The 23,953-nt window shown below is 43.0% G+C and overlaps 1 protein-coding gene across 4 annotated transcripts in view; it reads right to left on the reverse strand.

The window, feature by feature from the left end:
* Positions 1-23,953, reverse strand: part of MAPRE2 (microtubule associated protein RP/EB family member 2) — an 85,829-nt gene that overhangs the window by 48,278 nt on the left and 13,598 nt on the right. For 2 of the 4 annotated variants that reach the window (XM_065751953.1, XM_065751951.1), the window contains exon 2: positions 15,208-15,269. Coding sequence is in view for 2 of the 4 variants with exons in the window: in XM_065751952.1 (XP_065608024.1) it covers positions 1,651-1,772 (122 nt within the window). In the remaining 2 variants the exon portion in view is untranslated. Of the gene's footprint in view, positions 1-1,650; positions 1,843-15,207; positions 15,270-23,953 lie in introns of those variants that run through there. The other 2 variants (XM_065751952.1, XM_065751954.1) reach the window with 2 other exon arrangements.

Here is a 23,953-nt window from a genome sequence, read left to right on the forward strand (position 1 = left end):
GATGGAAAGGTAAGTATCACTCTCACTGGAGAAAAGAGAGCCTACAGATCTAGGTGTCATGGCTCAGTAGGGCAAGGCGGGCTTCCACAAGGAACCTAATTCCCCAATTGAGTCATTCCATTTGTGCATTTAAGGTTCATTTCTAAAATGATTTTAATCGGATTGCTTACTTTCCCAAGAACACAGGATTGTAGAGGTTGGAAGGGACCTCTAGAAATCGAGTTCAACCCCCCACCAAAGCAGGCTCCCTAGACCAGGTTTCACAGGTAGGTTGCAACATTAGTGTTATCTGCCCTGCATTCCTGAATATTCCTGAAGAAGGACAGAAGGATGCAAAGCCCTGCAGGGTGCCTTGCGCAGAGAAGAAATTGCCTTTCATTCAGGCACTGAGCAAATTCATGCTTTCTGGAAAATTGGGCAATTGATGCAATTATGTCTGTCATCACGTGCTCAACACAGTGGCCTCACAAAATGCCTTTCCTAGACATAGCTCAGTGCAGGGTAAAGCAGACACAAGGACAAGCAAGCTGACTTGTTGATGGCTGCTGGAGACTATATTTATGTGCTGCGAAAGGATAATGGAGAACTCCATTCAAGAGAGGTTTTCTAGAGGAGCCTTCCGAAGGCAAGCGGTGAGACTGCAATCTGCAGCACCGCGTAGCACACGCTAGAATAAGGCTGGCTTGAAATGAATTGTCACACATCTACCTCCTGTTTCTGCTCAGCAGCGCAGTGGAAACGCAGCCTTCCTCAAGCATAGAACCGCTTACTGCAGAGCAGTCATTTGGAGATAGGAAGCGAAGGCTCCATTTTTTCTTCTGCAAGCAGATACAGCCCTTCACAAAAGCAAATAACAACGCCGAGAGCTCGCACGGCCGCTCCGCGCCACACGCGCGCACCGCGGCTGCCTTACGGAGGCGGGAGCGGGCTCGGGGCAACGCGGCACGGCTCGGCTCCGCGGTGCAGCTCGGCTGCGTTGGAGCCTTCCCCGCCCCGGGGCGGGAAGCCGAGCCCTCCTCCGGCTGTCAGCGGCCGGCAGCGCCCGCCGAAGCCGCAGACGTCGCGGTACACCCCGGAGAAGATCAGCCGCGACCCAGCGCAGCCCGCCCCGGGGCCGCTGCCCACGGGCAGCCCCATTTCCTGCTCCAGGGGCGCTCGCTATCAGCGCGCTTCATCCGATCGGCCGTGCCCGGCCCCGGAGCCGCGACCCGAAGCGAACAATGCCACCGGGCGCGGGGCTGCGACAAAAACGGCGGGCCCGCAACGCTCGGAGCTGGGCTGTGCCCGCGGCCGCGCCCGGCGCTGCGGGGCGGGGGCTGTTCCGAGCCCCGGCGCTGCGGTTCAGTGCGCGGCGGGCGGGCGGGCGGACTTCTTCTTTCTTCCTCCTTTTTTATTTATCTTTTGTATTTAATTGTTATTACTATTGTTATTTTAATTATCATTTTTTAATTTTTTTTATTTTCGATGCATTTTCCGAGGACAACTCCCCCCCCCCTCCTCTTCCACGCCGCCTCCCGCACAATGCCGCGCCGCCTCTCTCTCTGTGTTTCTATCGGCGGAGGGGGGGGGAGCTGAGCGCAGCCCGGCCCCGCACGTCCCCCTCAACCCCCCTCCGCGCCGCAGCGCCCGGCCGCCGCCCGCCAGCGGTACCTGTAGGAGCGCTCCCCCCGCACCGTGTGCTTCCTGAAGGGGATGATGGTGGTGCCGTTGTCCTGGATGATGTCGTTATTGTTCTCGCCATTTGGGGACAGGGCTTGGGTCGGTCCGGGCATTGGCGCTCCCACAGCTCCGCGCCTCCCCGCGCTGCTCTCGTGCTGCTGCTGCTGCTGCTGCTGCCGCTCTGCGGAAGGTGCCGCCGCCGTCGCCGCCGCCGTCTCGCGCCGCCAGCCCCGCCCCGCGCGTCAGCCCCGTCACGTGACCGCCCCGCGCCATGGCAACCGGCCGACTCCGCGCCACCCCCCCCCCACCCCTCGCCCCACACACACACAGCGCCCTCGTGCCCAGGTGGCGGCAGTGGGTGTGTGGGTAACGGCAGAGGGTGTGTAACGAGCAAACAATGCCTAAATATTAAAAGGCACAAAGCGTCAGAAATCGTGCACTCCGAACCAAAAAAAAAAAATCCCAAAAAACCACCAACAAAAAAACCTCATCAAACAAACAAAAAAAGGAGAAGGAAGTCTGAATTCCTGAGTTCTTGTCTGTGCACACACAGCCACGCCAATCGCACCTACAAGTGCTCCTACAAGACTTCATCTAACCTTTATATAATCACAGAATATGAAGGTTGGAAAAGGCCCCTCAGATCCCCTAGTCCAACCACCAGCCCATCCCCCCACCGTGCCCACTAACCACAGCCCTCAGTGCCACATCCACACAGTCCTTGGACGCCTCCAGGGACAGTGACTCCACCACTTCCCTGGGCAGCCTATGCCTCTGCCTCGCCACTCTGAGAACAGTTTTTTTCCTAACATCCAACTCCCTTGAAACCTTACCTAACCTTTCAGGCTAAATGACGATGCTGAAAGCTGAGCCTACATGGTTATGCTCACAATATAGATTTTAGATTCACAGAGAAACTGTGAGTGCATCAAATACCTCTAACAGCGCAGCACTCAGTCTGTTGAGAACTGACAAGGGCTTAAATCAGCATCACACATGCTCAGAGCAGTGTAACAGAAGTCGCAGCAGCCGGCTTATTTGCCACAGACCTCTGAACACTGAAGTTGGAGGTGTTATTTATCGCCTCTGCCGGGCTTTCCAAAACTCCAAAAAAAGAAGAAAACTATGTTTCCAGTAACCAACCTCCTGCCGTTCTAGATGACATACTTCATTCATCTGGCAACAGTAAACCCGCTGGTTAAAGTTTCCTTTGAGTCTGTTTAAAAACAAGCAACAAAATATACTTTGCAAGGAGGGTCAATAAGTGTCTAAGTAACACTGATGAGTGGAGAGAATCCAGAAGTGCTACAAATGCTACACCGCCATGGAATGTAAAAATAATCTATAGCCAGCCTTGAGCTGCCAGACATAACCCTACCTGCTCTGCGAGGCAGCCAGCTATGAAACACTGTTATCCTAATTTGTAAAAATATTTTTACTTCTTCACCAGTGACAGAGAACAGAAGCTTCTTTTTAGAAGCCTCCCAAACCGTTTCAAACGTAGGGGCAGAGCTACAGCAGAGAAGCACAGGTGAGGACAGCATGGCAGCCTCCCTTTAGACCCCTCATTGCCTTTGCATTAGGATTTAAGCACAAAGAACACACAGTGCCCCAGTGAAGTGCCTTATCTTTACCAAGGCTGAGCCAGGCACAGGCAGAAGCTGCTTGTTGCAGGGCTTCAGACAGCACATGTTGCTTTGGTTGATCTAGTGCAGGTCGGAAGTACAGGGCACAGCATGGACTAGGCATGCAGAGCATTCCCTCTGCTTACACCTCCATTTCCTAGCTCCATGCGGCCTGCCAATGCAGCTCTTATCTTTACGTGCAGGAAGCTGCCACGTCACCTTTCTGTTTTCATTGATCTGAGCACAGATTTGAGACATAGCTCCAGTAACACAGAATGAGAAACAGGAACTTGCCAGTATTATCAGGTGACTGCATCCTTGTGGCCATGCAGCTTTTTGCTTCAGTGGGCATATGAGCAGGAACGCAGCTCAAAGAACAAAAGATCAGAGCAGTGTTTATTAAAAATAAATACATACATATAACTGTGATAAATTGAAAGTACTGAAATCTAGTTCTCACATCCAGCACATCAACTGAGCGAAACAAGAAGAGCCAAGAAGCCAGTTAATGCGCAGTGGCAATGACCAAGCTTGATGCAACTGATCTTCAATCATCAAGAGCAACAGCAGCAGTGGTGGGAAGGGACATACCGAGGTCACCCAGCCCACCCTCCTGCTCAGAACAGGATCACTACTGCCACCATGAGCTCAGGGCACGTGTGGCTTTCTCCAGCCAAATCCTGCAGCACTCTGACAGAAATATTTTGCCTTCCCAGTGCCACATCAGCCTGCTGTTCCCCCATCTCCTCCCTGAGTTTGGCTGCTAAGAGATAGCACAAGTTCACCAGACAGCCTCAGCTGAGCTACAGACAGGAAGAAGCACCACTCTACACCAGTACACGTGTTTCAGTACTTTGATTTCCAGCACAGTGAAATGGGCAGAGCGTAAATCCAACAGCCCTGAACATAATTCTCCAAAATTCTGGTTGGTCCTTTCTCCTCGGTGCTTTCACTTCCAGTTCCTTGTTACTTGCTGTTGTAAAGTGACTATGCAGATGGCTACACAGCACCGTTTATAATTGCCTGAGAGAGAAATCCCCTAAAAGCCTGAACAGCAGGGGCTGAAAGGCCTCAGGTGTGTTCAAGCAAAAATTTTTATTTCTGCATCGGCTAGATAGGACAATTATGAACACTGATAAGAAGTGACCAACGCACCGCCTCTGAAAACAGAGCAGATGGCCAAACTAGAGACTTCATATTTATCAGAAGATTTAAAAGAGACCACCAGTTACAATGAGTTTTATGACACAGCCAAAGTGAAAATTACAACTAACGATTGCAGAAATTCCCCACTGCTCGGATAGCTTCTTTCTGTGGTGGAAGGGGGTAGGTGGAGGGGTGATCAAGAAGAATGCCAGTGAGTATCCCTCATTTCTGACATCTTCTGCTCTTGCTCAAATTAGCACAGGAGTCCCTGTGCGATATTCCTTGCACTGCTCTCAGAACATGCCTCAACTACAGCTTCAAACCACAGTAAGCACCATCCAGTATGATTATTTTACCCAACGTGCTTTCATTCTGAGAGGAGTTTCATGAACACTTCTGTCACAAGTGCAGTTTTTTTTACTGGGAAAGAGTGAGAAAACTCCAGGCTATCAGTATGAAGGTAAGCAAAGCCTTCTGGAAAGCAGCAATCCTGACCGATGTAGTCTGCTTTTCTAATTAAAATATCATTTCCTATACTCCTAATTCATCAAAATACAGGTTAACAGAACTCTGCAAAACCAAGGCTTTACACCCTGTTAAAGCAAAATCAGAGTTATTTTTGGTATTCAAATGTGCACGTTCATCAGGAACAAGTTCTACATGAAGGATCTGGCCAACAGCATTCAGATTTTAAAATAAGTGAATAGAGCAAAGTAGGAAAAGATTGGAAAGAGCTGGGAAAGTTACCCTGAAGGCTTGGATGCATTTTGTTAAAGGAAGCCTTAGTTCTTCAAAATACACAGACATACTTAATTCCCAGTAGGAACATTTTCAGTAAAATGGATAAAATCACGAGTCTACTGTGACAGAATCAACCTCATATCTGATAGTATACAGAATAATAGTTTCATTAGCAAACTAGAAACAGAAGCCTTAGGACATCCCAATTTGCATGTTATCTAATGGAAGCGGAGATGCGATATCTGCAACTGCAACCTGTTAGGGAGCACTGGTTTGTGCTAGCCTAAATTAGTGGATGGTTCCAACCTGTAATGATAACAATTACACAGAAACATCCATAGGGGAATTAGCAACAGCAATGTTAACTAACACAGGGAATGCATATCAGATGTGATGCAGTGTACGAAGTTTCAGGCTAACCTGGTCTGTGCAGAAGAGCTCACATTTCCTGTTTCACTGACATATCATCCAACGGCCTCACTGATCAACCCAAAGGAAATCTCCTACTGTGACACAAAATCGCTTAAAATTATAATTTTAAACTGGAACTGTACGGTTTTCTTTGTATACGTGGCACCAAACCAACTCTCCCATCCCATTACTTCATTCTATGCTGTATGTTTCAGGGCACGCTGCATTTAAATTCACCATACCAAAGAGCAAACAGTAATGATTTGGCAGGACAAAGAAACACTGCATGAATTTTTATTAAAACAGCTACTTATCACTCCAGACATCCTGTAGATAAAGAATGAGCTTCTCACCCTTGGGGATTATACTGTTGCCACTTTAAGTGGACTCTTGATTATTTGCCTTCCCTGGAGAGAGACAGAATGAGAAAGAAAGAGAGGGCTGTCCCAATTAGACAATGTGCATGGACCACATCCCTATGAGGTAATTCAAGCCTATTTTTAAATATATGGACATATTTATATTTCAGAGGTAATATTTCACATTTTAAAGTGTTCTGAGCCTGGGAGGAAGAGTGAGAGAAAAGTTCAGGTCTTTGTCAGCTAGGCATTCCTGAAAATTCAGCCATAAGCTGCAAATCCAATGTGGCCGTTAGTGTATGAATTCCTTGCTAAAGAGGGTAGCCTTGAAGAGCCACAGCCTGTGGGCATTCTCCTTCAGAAAAGTAGCAGCTAGCTACCTTTTGTAGTCACTGTAGAAAGCAAATAGAAAGCAGAGGATTATTTCAAGATTCAAAAACTATCTAAAAAAAATCACACCAGGATTTTCTTTCATTGTTGCTATTCACAGGAATAGGATTTCAAAAACTGTTGAACAGATATCACAAATCAAACTATATATTTTAATATTATTTAAATTGTTAGATTAAAATTAATAAATAGGTTTAACGGACATTTGCTAAACTCTGCAGTTCCAGGGTTCCGCTAAATTCATCTGCTTTATAGAAAAACAATTCCTGTTCAGAAAAAAATAAAAGCATTCCTCAATATACATCAAAGATTTCCACATTTAAAACACTAGTAGTTCACACTGAATGTGAAACATTTTTTATCCGACACTTCCTACATAACAAAAAGCAGTGACAGCAGGAAACATTCAGTGAATGATGGTTCCAAAGAAGAGAAATTTCTACTTCCCTTTACTTCAGATCAAATCAGTATTTTAATTCTTAAGTCTACATTTAGCGTGTACTGGGTTAGCACAAGTTTTTAGGCACATTTTGGGGAGTCATTGCAGTTGAAAACCTACACACATGAGTTGTGATCAATAAATGCTTGATGTAATGACTCCTCTGTTCTACCCAGTCTTTAATACTGATTAAAAAGAACCAAGAGAAAAGGCTGACTCACTCCCTGTGCATGCACATTTACATGGAAGTACTTGGCCGGAGCTGCTCTGGGATTCCAGTAGCCAGCTCCATTTATAGTGAGATGTTAACTAGTTTTCTTAGCATGTTTGGCAGAGTTCAGATGTTAAGACTATGAAGTACCAAACCAAAAGCATTGGAACTGTTCAGGTAATATGCGTTACCAAATTTTTTTCCAGATAAAATGACCAGAGCTTCAGACATTTATATACTATGTAAAAACCACCAATTAAATTATGACTGGCAAAAGAATTAAAGACTTCAGAAATACAAGAGAGTAGAAGAGGAATCTAACATTTGTTTGTATGTTTTCAGATGTCAAGGAATCTTTCTGGCTTTCTTGAAGTTAAAGATAAGTGGCTGGAAAAATGAAGGGTGAGATAAAAAAAGTGACATACAGTAATGGAAAATCTAACTCTCTGACAATCCTTCTTATGTTCTACACAGAATATAACAGGAATGTACTTTAAAGACACTTCAGACTAATGATATGTTTCATAAAAGCAATGTTGGGACATAAGGGAGGATAAACGCGTTGCAGTACTATCTGCCAAGGGTACAGGTTTCTAGCATGAAAACCTGATATGCCTGTGGCCCTGCACTGCAGTGATACCTGATTGTTAGGTGACAATTTTAAGCACTACCTGTTACACTACGCTGCTGAAAACTTGACCTGCACTGATATTATATACCAGGAACTTGAGAATAGCTAATAATGATAAGTGATTCTCTGCTCACATTGTACAGAAAGAGTTTTGAAGCTGACAGTTATTTGATTTGTGCGTGTTATCCAAGTAATTTAATGCCCTACATGAACAGCCAGTACCTCTATATAACATAAGTAGAAGTTTAAAAGCTTTGCAATGATTATCAGTCAAGACCTACTTACAGCACTGCCCTTTGTCCAGCTCCATTAGCATTAGAGGTAGTGAACATGTGAAACTTGCACAGGCATCAGAGCCATCACAAGGAAAATTATATTTGCCAAAGTTTACCAAGCTGTCCAAGACACTCACCACTGCTAAAGAGGAAGAGAGAAGTCTGGCACAAGAAAGCAATGGTTACAGCAGAAGGTTGATCAAGTTTTTGACATCTATTACTGAATCAAAAATGCTTCAACCAGACAGCTAAAAGGGCAGAAACCTTACAAACCAACATCTGAAGGGGTTACTTTGCCCCAGGAAGCAGTTAATTAGGTGTCTGTCCTCCCACAGCCTGCAAAATGCCAACATAAACATTATTACATACTTTAGGTAATGGGAAAGAAATACAGAGTGCATTCATGCCTGCTTCAGATCAAAACCATACTGCCAAATAATTCAGTAACTGCAGAACCCAAAAACCCAGTGCCTTATGCAAAATACGAGGTTTACACTTGTTCCTACAGCATGCTACAAATTGTTCTCTTACAGAGCATGTGTCAAGTGCCCATCAAATTGGTAAATGCCCAGAAACTACATAAAGAGCTGTGGTTTTTTGTTTGTTACTTTTGGTTTGCATTTCACTCTACTTTCAATCACTGTTTTTTTTATCCCTTTATAATGTTTCACAAAATCTGTTTCCTGCCAGCTTTCCTCATTTTGCAAGTACAGAAGCAGATTCTGCTATTACATCCAGTTTTCTCAAAACACTGTGACTTGTCTACACAATTTTCCCCTGCCTTGCCCTCAAAACAGTTGCTGGGTCACACTCTCTTCTTTCAGGATTTGCTTTCTGGTCCACGTATCCTTTTAGATATGTTTGCCCTTCCTATCTGGCTCTGCAGCTAAGCAAACCCACTCCTTTTCCCCATTGCTATAATGAGATGAATAGCTCCTCCTTTCATCTCGAGATTTCTTCCCCATCTGGGGTTTCCCATTGTTCCTTCTCCTATTCTTTTCCACCCTTCCTTTGTCAAGTATCACCCTTTGTAGTGCTCCAGCAGTTTCCACTTTCCTTCATCAGCCACCTGCAGAGAACCTGGGTCACACCGGTTTCCTTCCCCCAGACAATGCCCCCAGCATGCCTATTGTCCAGCCAACACACTGTCATTAGCTAATAACGCCTCATTTCATCTGCAGGCTGAGAAGAATGTGCTACGGTAGTAAGAGCTAAGGTGCACGTACATTCACACGCAGCCACCTCAAGCCGTGACACCTGTATTTACTACTTCATCACCTCCACAGCTCCTCACTGTAGGTGAGGCACCGCCTCTTAGCACATCACAGCTGGAACCCTTGGGGGCAGCTCCCAAAGACCAGGTTTGTTTGCAATCGCTGACTCTCAGAGAAATTGAGGAGTGTTGCTTTTTTGGAGCAAGAAGTCACACTTCTTCTGAATACGTTATTATTGCCACCTTACGTAAGTGTATAAACAAGTGATCGTTTCCTCATCTACTGATAAAAGATGGATTTTTTTCAACAGTAAATGCTTATTATCACCTTACTGTTTAATCAGTTTTTATCAGTAAGACAGTCATCAAACGAAGAGGGGGAAAAAAATCATAGGTAATTTTGTCCATAATGTTCCACTTATGCTAATGCTCTGAATAAAAACAAAACAAATATTTGCAAACTGCGCCAGGAAACTTATCTCACAGACAGACATTTCCTAAGTGGATTTTTGGAACTTGGCATATCAGACCAAGTTTCCATGAATACTTTGAGCCCTTTATTAGCCTGATGCTGCAAGTGCTTTATTTAGATACCAGCATACTACGAGCACTTTCTGGAATTCTGAATTTCAGAATTAGCAAAAATAAATAAATAAATAAAATAAAATAAAATAAAAGTCCTTGTGTGTTTGTTAAGAGGCAAAGCAAGTTGGATGAACGCTACTGTAGGGGCTGCTGTAGTGGAAAGCGGGTCTGCTCACAGGAACATACAAGATACTGGGGCTTGGGAGGTTAATGCTTGGGAGCTTCTGTGCCACAGTGCATTTTCTTTTATAAAATCAAATGACTAGCACCACAAGCAGCGATACATGTTTGTGGACTGAATGTGATACCAGCTGAAGCACCTCTGTGACTTGTCTATTTGACAGATATTGGGCAGATAAAACAAGATAAATCTTAGGTTCCTAACCAAAAATAGAGGGAGTGTTATTAGAAATGTACACATCTCCATTTTGAGCAGACAAGAGCACACAGAATGCACATGATCTTAGTGAAAAGATAAACAGCTGGATTGACTGGCTTCCATTAACCAGTGACCCACTTGTCAAACATAAGCTTTCGATTTAAATGAGTGATTACATGAAGCCTCTTATATTGGACAAAAAAGATTTGAGTTTTGAAAGCAGATCGAGTCTGAAAATACTTGAATGTGATCATTAGTGTTCTTCTGTATAGACGCAAGGTAGGACCAGTTATTGTTTTAAAAATGTTCAAGGTAATGTAACAGTATTTCCTATAGTACTATTCACAGTAGGTTTATCCCATGCAGCCCACTCAGGTCATTAGCGATGAGCCAAATCCAGACCTTGTGTAAGAGGATGAAGCTGATGGAAGCCACTTCATAAAGCTCAGCTTGAGGGCACCACCGCTTCCCTCATACTGTGGGTATTTATTCACAGAAAACTCAGACAGGCTCTCCCTGCACTGGCACAGTGATGCTCACCGAGCCTACCTAACTGCTAACAGCAGATCTCTGACAGAGCTGTGCAGGTGATGGTGACAGGTCTCCAGCTAAGGTTTTGGAGGCTGGAAGCTCTAAGCCCTTTTGTAGGATTCTGCCTCCCTTCTGCTCCTGCATCACCCTGAAGCATGAACAAACACACAAGAAGATACTGACAATCACAAAAAATAGACGTGGGTGTAAGCTGTGAGCTAATAGCAGAGGAAACGTAATGAGGACAGCAAATTACTAGGTCCTAAGAAACTGAAAACCCCTAATTTTACCACCTTTGTAACACAGCAGCAGAGCACATGGCAGCAGCCGTCCCACACCCTACATATGGCTAACCAAGTCTCCAGGAAGGCTGAAGGTGACATTATTACAAGCAACACTTTTAACCTAAGGATAACCCCTAGAATTAAAAATGTCCTTGCATCCATCTGACCTCATGAGCATGCTGTGCATTGCTGGCAGCTCATGTTTTACTGTGACTCTGCATACAGGGCTATTTTCTGGAAGCCACAGACAGTGGGGCAACTTACTGAAACCAGAGTTTAAGAAGCCAGCTAATAAAGTGTATGTTTCCATCCACAGTGATTGCAAAGAAATACTAGAAAATGCTGAAACTTGAATTATAAGAACAACAACAACAACAAAAAACAACAAACAAAAACCAACAAACAACAACCAATCACCAATCACCAAACAAAAAATGAAACAAAACAAGAAAACAACCCATAACACAACACAACCATTAAACCTGAAAATCCCCACCAAAATTCCCTCCTCAACAGAAGTAGAGTTTTCATGTAGCTTTTCCAAGCCTTTCTCTGGGCTCCTGGCAGGTACTGAGCTCTTCAGGGACCTGTCTAGATGTCAGAGTGCTTCCTGCTGGATTTTTCTCAGCTCTGGGAGGCCCTCAACACCCCAGCACCTGCTGCTTGTGTTCCTACTTCAGTCACAGTCTCAGAGAGAAGGCCACATGGCACCCACCACGTCACAGGACGTGTGCACTTCACACAGAATGAGGTACAGGCAGGAACACAGCCACACCACTCGGCTTCACACCTCCCACCACATCTGCAAGAGCCTGCAGGTTTTAGAAGCAGGTCCTCTGCTGCCTTAACTGAACCAGTCTGTCATCAGCAGATGCAGGATGACTGCACAGAGCCAGCGTAGGTTCTGCTCACATTTGCAAGACTATATTTATAAAATCCAGACACTGCTCTGAAAAATGAAACAGCTATTTTACAGCATCTGGATGCACTACAAATACTTCATATTGGACATATCTGACAAGGTTTTGTGCCTTTTTTTTTTTGGAGGACCTACAAAACAAAACAACAGATTGTGTGCTACTACAATAAAACCTGAATCATGCTTGACTTGGTCTTTATCAATTATTCTCCAGTTTATAAATGAGCCACCATTGATAGGCAAAACACAGAAGGCAAAAACAACAAATACAAATAGAGGTATCATTCTTTATTTCTGTTGTATATTGTCATGATTCTGACAGCCATGGCACAAAGTAGCAACATTCTGTAACCTCTGAACAGTCATAATGTGTATAAATGAAAAAGGAGGCTTCTGTAACATTTTGAGCACAAAAGGTATCAGTGGCGTGAAAACAGTGTAATATCCTCATTACAGTAGAAAATGAGTTTTCTATTTAATAAAAGCTCCAACCACAACCCTCTGTGTTTTTGTGACTGTGAATTTATATCACAGCTGCTGTCAACTTCTGCATTTGAAAGGATCTCATTATTAGCTTTTAACAAACCCATGTGTTATCTTTTTCAAAAGCTAAGTTATGTTCCTGACGAATCACCGCTTTGCTAAGCTCCTGTGGGATAATTTTTGGTACGGGATGCTGAAAAAATAAATATCACCCCGAAGTTCATAATATTTTCAGACAATACCATAAATGGCTGTTCAAGCTAACCAATTCCTAAGTTAAGAAGGGAAGAGGGACTGGTGCATACAAAGCTGTACACAAACATTCCATTTCAGTTAACTTTTCTCCGCTAGGTTCAAAATTTAGGTCTCCTGTTTTCTCATGTTGGATCAAAACCACATATAAAGCAGCTGTGTCCTATACAGAATTGACTCCCAAACAGATGTCCTCCACTTCATTTTGGGGGACCTGACATTGTTTCCACAGGATGAAAAGGCTTTCAAAGCTGTCCGCTCAGCCCAGAAGTTCAAATATTTCATACGTCTGAACTCTTTTGGCTGAAAGTTCAAAGCAGCCCTTAGGGAAGTCAGGTCTTCTGTGCTAGGAATTAAGGGGACCAGTCTGGGGAAGCAAGCAGGGTTCTCACTGTGCGGGAAACAGAGCTCAATTATCTAGAAGCAGAATTTATTCTACACTGGTGCTGGGTTGTACAGAGAACGAAGTGAGAGGGAACGTGCCTTTATTCCTCCTAGTTTATGTAACTCAAGGCAGCTTTTGCATGAAAGACCGGGGAGTATTTGTTTTCACACAGGAGAGGAATGAGAAAAGATCATACAAGCCTTTTTGTTCAGATCTCCACTGAAGAAATCACAAATCAGTAGTTCAATATATGTTATACACGTGTGTGTATATATATTATAATGTGCCTTCTTTTCTCCTATCCTCAATCCTACCACAAAATTTCCGAACTCATGTGAGAGCTATAAAATTCTTGGATGCTCCAACATTCACTCTTTATGTTCTTCTCTGTGTAACTTAACTCCAGGAAAAAGCATGCTCCTTTGCTAGCCTCAGACGCACCAGAACATGGTTGCAACGTTTCCTGAGTGACAATTAGCAGTATGTTACATGGATTTTCTCTTTGAAATTCTAACAGCTCAGCTAACTCTCTAGCAACATAACAAACCGCCGGTGTTAAAGGCTGGTAGACAGATTTTTATTTTGACATAATAGGCAATAAGGACTAAAAGATTTGGAGAGGAAGTGAGCAGCAACTCATGGAGAATATACTGGAGAGCACTCTGTTGCTTCAAGGGTAGGGCTACTGATTCAAAGAAAACTGCATGTTTCAGATATGTTCCTATTAGTCAGATAGTGCACGACCACCAAATGAACATTTACATGACCAAACTACATCCTATCTCAGTGCTCATAGTTTTCTTCAAACGTCCCATAGTTACAAGATACTTGTGAGAACACAGCGTAACAACAGTAACAGTAGATGCTTACAGGCCTCTTTCAGCTCTGGATTATATACTGTTCTTTTCCTGAGGATTTCTGGGTGCTCTTGAGACCTAAATATCTTGTAGTTGCTCTGAGAGCAACTCTTCTCTTGTAGCCTGATGAATCTGAGCCTCCTGTTTTAACTCTCCCTTTCCCAGTGTCAGTTTCCTTAAGTATCTGTGCCAGTTAACACATGCTATTGTTCTATTTCCCCAAAAGTTTACCCTTAAAAATCACTACTGTCTTATAAATTGGGAGAAATTTTGCAAACATTTAATTTTTTTTTCAGAGTGTTAAATAACTTGGAGCAAATCCCTAGTTTCACTGTGAAGTGAGATTTTAAAATAGCTCTCACACAGACTTTTAACTTTACTACAAAGCATGAACAAAATTACCAGCACATCTCCTACCCCCATCCAAAGTTAGGCTTATAACAGCTTTTCAAGCACTAACAGACACAAAGTGGTCTATTTTAAAATAAAAGTGCTTCATGACACAGCTTCAGGATCATTTCAGTGCTACATATATTTTCAGCACTAGCTATGCATAACCACATACCCCCTGCCCCATACTGCAAACCGTTCATGTTGCCAAGAGAAAAGGAATACATAGTACCCACCGTAGCACAACGTGCAGTGCCAATAGCCCATTTATTCCAATAGGAGTTGTATTTCTGGGCATCCTGTGCTGCATTTTGGCAATAGTTAGGATTTCTTGCATAGTAGCAGTGATGCACAGTAAGGATAGAAAGCGAGCAAGTGATAGCAGCTGGAAAGAGTGCAGATCTGCTGGAGGAGCATCCTTTCTAAACATTGCCACCTTGTGGGCCTTGCATTTCCCTGTAACGTTCATCCCTTTCACTCTTCACAGTTGACTCACTGAAGGGATTTCAGAGAATTCAAGTTGCAGGTTGGAGAGCTTAAATTAGCATCCAGTTTGGATGGGATGCTGTCTAAACTCACATATTTGGGAATTAAAAAATGGACAGCACTTCACAAATTCCATCTGGTGTAAATTATTAAACCTGTAAGCAGCATTTGGTGTGCTTTTCCATTTCATGTTGAAAGAAGCACTAATAGTATACAGAAGTGCTAACATAAAAAAAAAAGGCAGTAAATGAAATAAAAGAATATGATTTCCTCAGTGTTCTCAGTAGCAATAGTAGTTTTCCCCTTTTATTCCCTTCTGACATCAGCCAAAAAGACAATCTATCTCCAGAACGATTGTGGCACCTAGTTGAGCTTCCATCAATTCTGTTGAATGAATAACTCTTAATGACTAGAATCTTTTAATTACAAGGTCAAATATGTTGCAAAAAATACTACTAACTTAGAGATGCCTTAGAGATGCAAATCAAGCACAAATTCCTGAATAATTTATCAATCATAAACATGGTTAGAAACACATAAAAGGTACAGTACTTACTTTGAGCATCCAAACACTTTCCCTGTTTGCTGGCTTGAACTATTCCTTGCAGCAATTTGGTACTGGAAAGAAAGCATGAAAACATTTAGTTCAACAAGCTAATAGGAAATAAATTAATACATAATCACTGAATGGTCTTTGTCTGTATTGGTTGGGCAGTGATGCAATAGCTGTATTCTAAAAATGAATCAAGAGGAGAAATCCCCCATTACAATAACCTAATTCAGCTGTGTACATAATAGTTCAGTGTCTAACACATCTGCACAACAATCAGATGTCCCTCTGATATAGTAGCAAGACTATGAGCACTCTTGTGCAGGGCTACATTCAGAGTTTATTCATAATTGTGGAGCACGTTGCTGATTCTTCATCTGACCATGCTTCTGCCGAGCACAGACAATCAGTTATGAACATAGTGTCATGCAATTGGGGCCTTGCTACACTTGTCTGAACAGATTTACAGAGGAAAAGAAATTTACCATTGAGAAACATGAACTGATACCCAGGTAAACCTATGGTTTTGCTAATACAAAACTAAAAAACACTGGCAGTCCTTAGGATTTTCTTAGCAGTGAAACCATGATGCTGCCCACTTGCAATAGACATATTCAAGGCCCAGTCCTTTCCAAGTTCTTTGACACAGTTTCCTACAACTGCTGAATTTGCCCTCATTCTCTCAAGAGCTACATCACAGGCTACAGAAACACAATTAGGAGCTACCATATATGGTTTCCATATATGGTTTTCTGTTTGTGTTATGGATTGCATACTAGGGTTGCGTGGCTAGATTTCTTAATTCGCCTTCTCAGTCAGCAGGAAATATCATTCCTAGCAGGTAAATAATGGTTTAGTCAGATTGCGGCTGTGGTTGTCACTATTGTTGCTTTCATGGCCAACTAGCTGAGACACACCAGCAGGAAGGGGTATTCTGAAGGCATCCATCTTGTTCACAGTGCAGTGACGGAGCAGTGGCACAGCTGCACAGAGAGGTGGTGGAGTCTCCTTCTCTGGAGATGTTCAAGACCCACCTGGACACCTACCTGTGCAACCTGGGCTTGGGAGGTGCTTTGGCGGGGGGGTGGACTAGATGATCTCTAGAGGTCCCTTCCAACCCCTACAGTTCTGTGGCACTATGATCTCTGCAGAACAGCATGAAACTACATTAAACAGGTCCCAGTGGTGCTCAGACTGAATCAGGACTGAGTGATGCAAGATGCTTCACAAAGTGAATTTACATTCATTATAAACTCTATTTTAAGAGGGGAAAAACAAAAAAACAAGTCTCTCTCCAATACATTATTATCTGGGAAAGGTAAACAGACCTCTAAACACAGCTTGTCTGTCTAGAGGGCTGAATCCCAGCTCCAGGAGCTGTGACTCATTCTGGCAGAGAACTTAGGAATCCTGCTAGCAGACTGGAAAGCTGAAGCTACCTTAAAGCCAAACCAGAATAGGAATTAGCTATTAAACATGTTATTGTTTCACTTCTTTGAATCTCTCCAAGCCTCTTAAGCTTTGCTTTTCTATGTACACTTTTTTCCCTCCATTCATTTAATGTGGAAAGTGATTCCAGCATAGCTGACAAACCTCAGGCATCCTATTGGCATAGGAACAGCAAATCTGACATGGTGTGTTAGCTTTTACTCAAGTAGACCCTCTGAACCGAGGCTGGGTTCTAACAGCACTGCTCTGACAACTTGTAAGGATGGGACACTTCTAAGACTATGTTTAGGAAGAGAGATCTTCCATCAGAAGTGTTGAGCTGAACTCCTAACAGGCAAAAGCAGTGGAGAAACATGGTGATTCCCTTGGAAATGCAATAGACAATCTGATCATGGAACAAGTTCTCAGTTTCATTTTCTGAATGGAGTGCTATTTATAGAAGGAAGGTGTCTGTTTCATTGTCTTCAGTAAGCAGACCTCAATTTGAGAGTTCTTTGCTTAACAACACCACACTGAACTTCACCCATAAACAATATAGTCATAAAAAAGAAGGGGGAAGCAAAGAAAAATGTCATCATAATGGAGGTTACTGATGCCTGAAAAACTGATGATCTACACACAGGTCACGCACCTCAGCAGCATCTCCTGACTTCTGCCTCGTGCTCACCTGAGCCACAGGTAAGGAGCAACATGGTGGCTTTGGTCAGGTGAGATAATTGGCATTCATTTGCCACTGCATGCAGCAGCACTCCCAGGCCTCCACCTGCTCCACAAGTCATGCCAACACCTCAACCTGTACTTCTAGCTTGAGATGCCAGAGCAGCATCCAAGGCAAGGGAGTGGTAGGAAACACTGGGTCATTAAGGTAGAATTTAATTTAGGTGGACAAAGGAATGCAGAAGAGGTCCTAGTTACAGAATGTGAGGGAGCTAACCACAGGGTGATGGAGTTCTCCTTAGAATGGGGGAAGAATAAAGGCATGCAACGAAGACAAGGGAGAGGAAAGGATGCCATCTGTTTCCCTCCACTACCTGCCAGGCCACACTGGTCACAGCCGTAGACTCATGCATCATAGCACTGCTATGCATGAAACAGTGAGCACAATTCAGCCCCTTAATACTGCTCAAGACACACATGCCATGAGGTCTTTCAAATAGGTGCCCATCTCCAAAAGAATTAACTTATCAAAACGTCTAGGGAAGTCATTCCTTCTCCACTGGTAAACATGGGAAAAAGGCCAAGAGGTAAAAGGGGAGAGGAAAAATATCTAGACGATCTCAAAGTCACAAGTCCAAGCCCAGCAAAAGTCTGTTGGACTGGCAGGTCTCAGGCTTCTAGGAAGGAGCTCAGAAAGAACTCTGTGGGCCCCCTCACTTCACCAGCTGTATTCACAGCTCTGGGCCCTACATTTATCTCTTTCTCAGTTGTAGATGAGTTCTATAACATGCTCTTTGTGCTCTATAGTGTGTGCTGGTGGTGGCCTTGGACAGATTCAATGAACCCTTACTCTTGGGTGTTTGTTGGATCTCAGGGCAGCCAATTGATTCAACAGGACCAGGGCTTATCTGCTTACCTCAGGAAGCTTTCACAAACTCTATCTCAGTACATGCTATTCCCCTCTGTGAACTTGTTTTCTGGCAGCTATTGCTACATCCAGAAGCATAATCACCTACTGAACCCATTCACACAAATCAACTCTGAATGTGTTTCTGTAACAGAATCCTTTCAAATGCTATAAAAACTTAACAAAACAAGGAGTGAGCAAGAGGGATTTGAGAAAGCAGGCCAAAAGCCAAGATTCTAAGCCAAAAATAAGATGGTTTAAAATAAAATAAATAATAAAAAAAACTCAAGAAAACAAGGTACAACACTTTTCAGATGCACCTCACATGCTAAGAGTAGCCACAGCTGCAAGCTGAAAGGATCAACAAGGAGAAGTTAGAATAGAATGGTTTTTAAAGCGCTTTAAGCCAAACGCCCTCTATCACGTTGTACTATATTTGTTCAAGGCTTTGTCTGAGAAAGCTGTATCTCCTCCACGACCACACAGGCCTGTGTGCTGCCCCTGTGTGTCTCAATGACTGGATACCCTCTGCTACACTGCACAGATACTTTTTCCTCCTCCCAGTGATGACTGGGAAAGAGATGTTGCATGAAAACAATTTGTAGTATAGGCTAACAGTCACCTCTTATTGCTTCAGATATCCTCGGTATTTACAGAAATCAACTTCAAAACCTATTTATTTTTAGCAACTGAAAGAATTCAAGCAAAACCATTGTGGCTGCTATCCAGGCATTTACTGTCTGGAGAATAGTCTGACAAATTTCAGAAAAGGAAAAGCTCAGATTTCAAGTCAGAAAGTACAGTGCACATCACTATTTGCATACACTTCCCAATTCAAATAAATAAAAAAATAAATAACTGAACGATTAATTTTAAGACTTCCAGTGTCAGAGGAAAGAATTCCTGAGTTTTCATGATCTGTACATGAATGAAAATAAATAAGTAAATAAAAATAAAAGAATAAAACAAGAAGAGACCCACACAGTTCTCAATTTACTGCTAATTACCAGCCCAACCTCATGTTGTCTCACTGTTCACGAGTGCTTGTGCAAAGTCAAGTTCTTGCACAGTGACACAGATTCAAAGAAAATAAATTGAGAGTTGAGCTTTGTATCATCCTCAACTCCAGAACCATGAGAAATGCCCAGTTTTGGCTCAGAGCACTTGAAGAGGAGGGCAGCTACAGAAGACACGAGGTGCCGCTACCGAGCATCCATCTGAGCCTCCCACCTCTTCTACTCTCATCGTTTCTTATAGGGCTCAGTTCCAGCAGTTCTGCTTCTCAGTCATTGCTCTGATTTCAAGTCACGTACAGGCATGAAAGAAGTCTAGAGACTTCCTTCAGAACTCTGTTCCCTCCCTCACATTCACAAGGCAACCAATCTTTTTTGCTTGTTTACATACAAAGTACACCCAAGCACATCCTGTTTAACAACTTAGTAGCAAAGAACACACATCATTTCTCCAGATTTCTTCACCTCTACTTTACTCCCCAGAGAGCAATAAGCCAGCTTCTCCTATTTCACTTATCTTCTCCCTTCCATCCTGAAAGCTGGAGTTTCTAGGACACAAATGTCTTAGAGACAATATTGGGTTCGAAGATGCAGGCAGCTACAGCAGGACACCTGCTTTTTCTAGCAACCCACCTGCCCTCCTCCCATCAGCAAACTCCTCTGCCTTCCTGTCTATTAAACTGAAGATGCAATAATTATCTTCCAACTCAAAAGGGATGGAGCAGAGCTCAGCTCACACGATTTTGGTTAAATTTAGGCACAATTTTTTTTTTTGTCACAACAAATAATACCAAGCAAGTGCATCAAGCAGTAGGTGTCAGACTTAATAGGAAAAATACTGTGTGTCCTTCTTTGTACACAGCAGCAGGCTCTCATACTTATCTCAATTTCAACCTAAAAAAAGATTTTCCTCTTTAATTATTTTTGAGAAAACAATCTTATTTCAATTATCAGAGACACCTTGTTGTTAAAACCTTACTTCAGATTCACTGATGCCTGCATGTTAACTTCTATCGTGTTAGTTAAAAGCCTGTTCTACTTGCACTGTCGGTGCCTACACCTGTTGGCTCCTACAACCAGCACAATGACCAGTTTCAGTAGGCACCTGCTTACATTCTGCACAGCTGACTGCAGTTTGCTACTGATGCACTTCTATGTGTGCTAAATATGCATTTTGACTTTGTATCTGGTAGAGATGTTCTTGGTTTAAGAATGACTGGAGTTCATCAGTTTCATGCATTGTTTCATACACTGGAATCACAACACACTAAAATGAAGTCCAGAGAAAAGACATTAAGTTATACATTTAGAGATAAAACCAACCAACCAAACAAAACACTGTGCCAATGTTCTGATCCGAGATGTATTTTCCAAAGTTCTTTTAAACAGCAAAAACTGAAGTTAAACATGAGGACACTTGACAACACAATACATTGAAAAGTCTGGGCTGACATGCTTTGATAACATGCACGCAGAACAAACATGGTGGGAAGTGTCTGAAGGTGACTCTCATGGAGATGTCACACAGGCTTTCACAGCAAACTGAGGGAATTACTGAAATGTGCAAAGGGTATAAAAAATACCCCTCAGAAACAGCAAAATATTTAGAGTAACAGAATTGGTTTATGAAGTTTGAAAGATATTTAAACCAAGGCATTTAAGTGTTACCTCTCACTATAACCCTTTCACTTCTAGATATGCCCAATAAAAACACAAGCGGCTTGGTAGGGGCTAAGATTAGATGGGCTGAATCCCCCTTTCTTCTGACAAAAGTTTTTTGGATCTCTGCAGCAAGTGAAGGAAAATAAATGTATCAGAGTATTCAGTGCTAACCAGGTAGGCGCCCCCACAGAGGGGAAAAAAGCTGCTACCAATCTTCTGTTCCAAAACACCACTCTGCTGATGGCACATCCACCTGACAGAGTAGCAACCTCTGTTGAGTTGAGAAATTTGGTGTCTTTCTTCAGAAAGTAAAAATAACGTTCACAACAGTACAGGATTCACTTCCTGTGTCTATTTCATCACAGGAAAGAACCAAGCACGGCCTGAAAAGCAAGCACGCAGATATTTGTCCCTGCGAGGGAACAACCCTGAATGCCAACCAGCTGGAGAGGAAAAACAAAATAAAACTGGGGGCTTTGTAGGTTGGGTTTGCAGATCCAGAGCACTGATTGTTCCCCTATAATCAGTCCTTGCGAAAGCAGCATACCTGAGTCCTGGGCAACCACAAACCAGATGCAGACAAGCTGGAGCCCAGCCTACTGCACCCAGGTGGTGTAAGAGCTGGAGCACACGATGCAGGAGAGACTGAGGGACCTGGGCTTGCCCAGCCTGATGGAGAGAAGGCTCAGGGTGTGGGCTGATGACCCATTGAAGCCCACAGCTACCTGAGAGGAGGGCATCAAGAAGATGGAGCCAGACCCTTCTCAGAGATAGACATTGGCAGTGCAAGAGTCAACAGGCAAGTTTCAACAAAGCAAATCCTGATTACACATTAGGAAAAGTGTTTTTAGCATGACGGTGGTTGAATATTGGGTTCAGTGAAGCTGTGAAGTCTGTTCTCTGAAACATGCAGAGCTCAACAAATCCCCAAGCAAGCTAATCTATTGGATTAGTTTCTACAGGGATCAGACAGACAACCTCCAGAGGCCTCTTTCAACTTGTATCAACCTATGCTTCTATATGAAAGTACCATAACTGCAGACTGCTTGTGGCCTGCGTAGCTCACCCAGGAAGCAGAGCTCTAGCTGGGGTGCTAGGCTGACACATCATATATCTCCATCCTTTTGAAAGCTCTGGTGTCTTTCTCTGCCTCAAGTTCCTCAACATCAAAAAATTATAGGACTAATTCAACAACGTAAAGATAGATTCCAGGATCTGTGGAGATGGCAAAAACAGAAAAAAATCTTGTTTCTAAATTTTTATTTCTCTCCTTAGAAGTCTAAACATGTAACACAAAAGTAGTTACAATACAAAATGCACAATGTATTTGTATTTAAGATACCAACCTAAAAACAGGTCTTTGCTCTTTATATCATTGGTCAGACAGCTAAAGAATTCTTGGACTCCTCTTTCATGTGAGCAGAATGGATTCCTTGCAGTAAATTACAGATGTACACAGCCGCAAAGGCAGTCAGGCTATAGTTGTGAAATTCTCACTGTGGATCCCTGATTAGATAAAGTACACAAGAGCCACTTTTCCATAGACGTGCAATGGGACTAGTGTCCCTGAGAGCCAATCCTTTCTCAAAGGGCTGTGCTCACAGTCAGGTGGCCATAAAGCTCCTTGAAGGTCCATGTTTTAAGCCTTCTCCAAGCTGCTCATGGGCAAATTCTCTCCAATTTCTCGTGTTTTGAGTCAGTCCTCCATCCTCATCTACAAGGCAGAAGACTGGTACACCATCACTTCATACCCTTTGACAAATATTTTCAATGAAAGTAGTCGCTGATTGCTGTGTGCAGCACAAGTAACATGATCTGAGCATGCTGATAGGACTGGAACCCCTGGGAAGAAGGCAGAGAAACACTATTTGGTACCTAATCCACTCATCAAAATGGTGAGTGCTGAGCTGCTCAGCCCTGACAGGTGGCAGTAGCTTTGATCACTCCAAGAAGCAGAACTTCACTGATGGATACAGCTGCCTAATATTCTCAGTAAGACCATTTACAAGTGCAGGCTTCTGATTTGATTAGTAAGTGGGGGCAACCTCACCTCCTGCCTGCAAACTGGTATGGCTAAAATGCATGGAAAATGGAGGGCACTTGCATTACAATAATGACACCGTACGAGTAATTAGTACAGACAAAATTGCAAGACCTGTATATTTGACACAGGAAGCACAAATATGGGTAACAGTTTGTTATCTCATTTAGTTAGTCTATGATATTACACAATTAAAGCAAGTCACATGGAAGGGGGTTCACAAGGCTGGATGCCAGGCTTCAGCCTTTCAAGATAACATTGTTTTGTTTTGAAAGGGCAGTTGGTATTTGAAGTTCAAATCAGAAATTTCTGGGCTACATTTGTGAGCTGTAGTATTTCCTCCAAGAGGCTACAGTACAAAACTCACAGCAATTTTTATTTTCCTTTATTTGTTCTGCAGGCAAGTGCCATGGAACAAAGTGGACTGATACATTAACTTGAAGACTTGTGCATCATTTCTGCTCATTAGATAAAAGCTGACTGGGAAACTTCCAAGTTATTCTACCTTATCAGATTGAATCTGAGCTTCCGTGGTATTTTGGCTCTGGAAAGACTTTTCCTTCAGCACACTGCATGGAAGTACTAGTCTGGAGGAGCACTAAACTTCTTTTCATAGCATACACAATGTAAGTGTGGATACTTCTTATACTGCCTTTCCCAGACACTCATTATGTTTTCTGTTTGCTATCCAAACTAAGCAAGGAAAGCCACCACTTAACTGGAGGAATGGATACTTTGGACGAATTTACAATTTATACATCCACTATTTCCCTTACAGCTGACAGAACTTCTACACAGGCCAGTTTTTCACATCTACAAGGCAAAGTCTTTTAGCTTGGACGGAAAAGCAGAACACAGGCAGTTGTTCCTCATCACTCCCGCTGTATGGAAAACTTTATGGTAAAGAGTATGTATGCATCTGACTCAATCTTATTGGGAAATCCATCTCTCAGCATGGTTTTCAGTTGTGCTTTCCTGGTGTTAAGTATCATTTGGAGGCTGCAGTAGGCTGCAATTGAGCTT

This window comes from Cyrtonyx montezumae, unplaced genomic scaffold (assembly GCF_038088225.1).
Source record: "Cyrtonyx montezumae isolate F1298 unplaced genomic scaffold, pur_monq_1.0 scaffold_8, whole genome shotgun sequence".
NCBI lineage: Eukaryota > Metazoa > Chordata > Aves > Galliformes > Odontophoridae > Cyrtonyx > Cyrtonyx montezumae.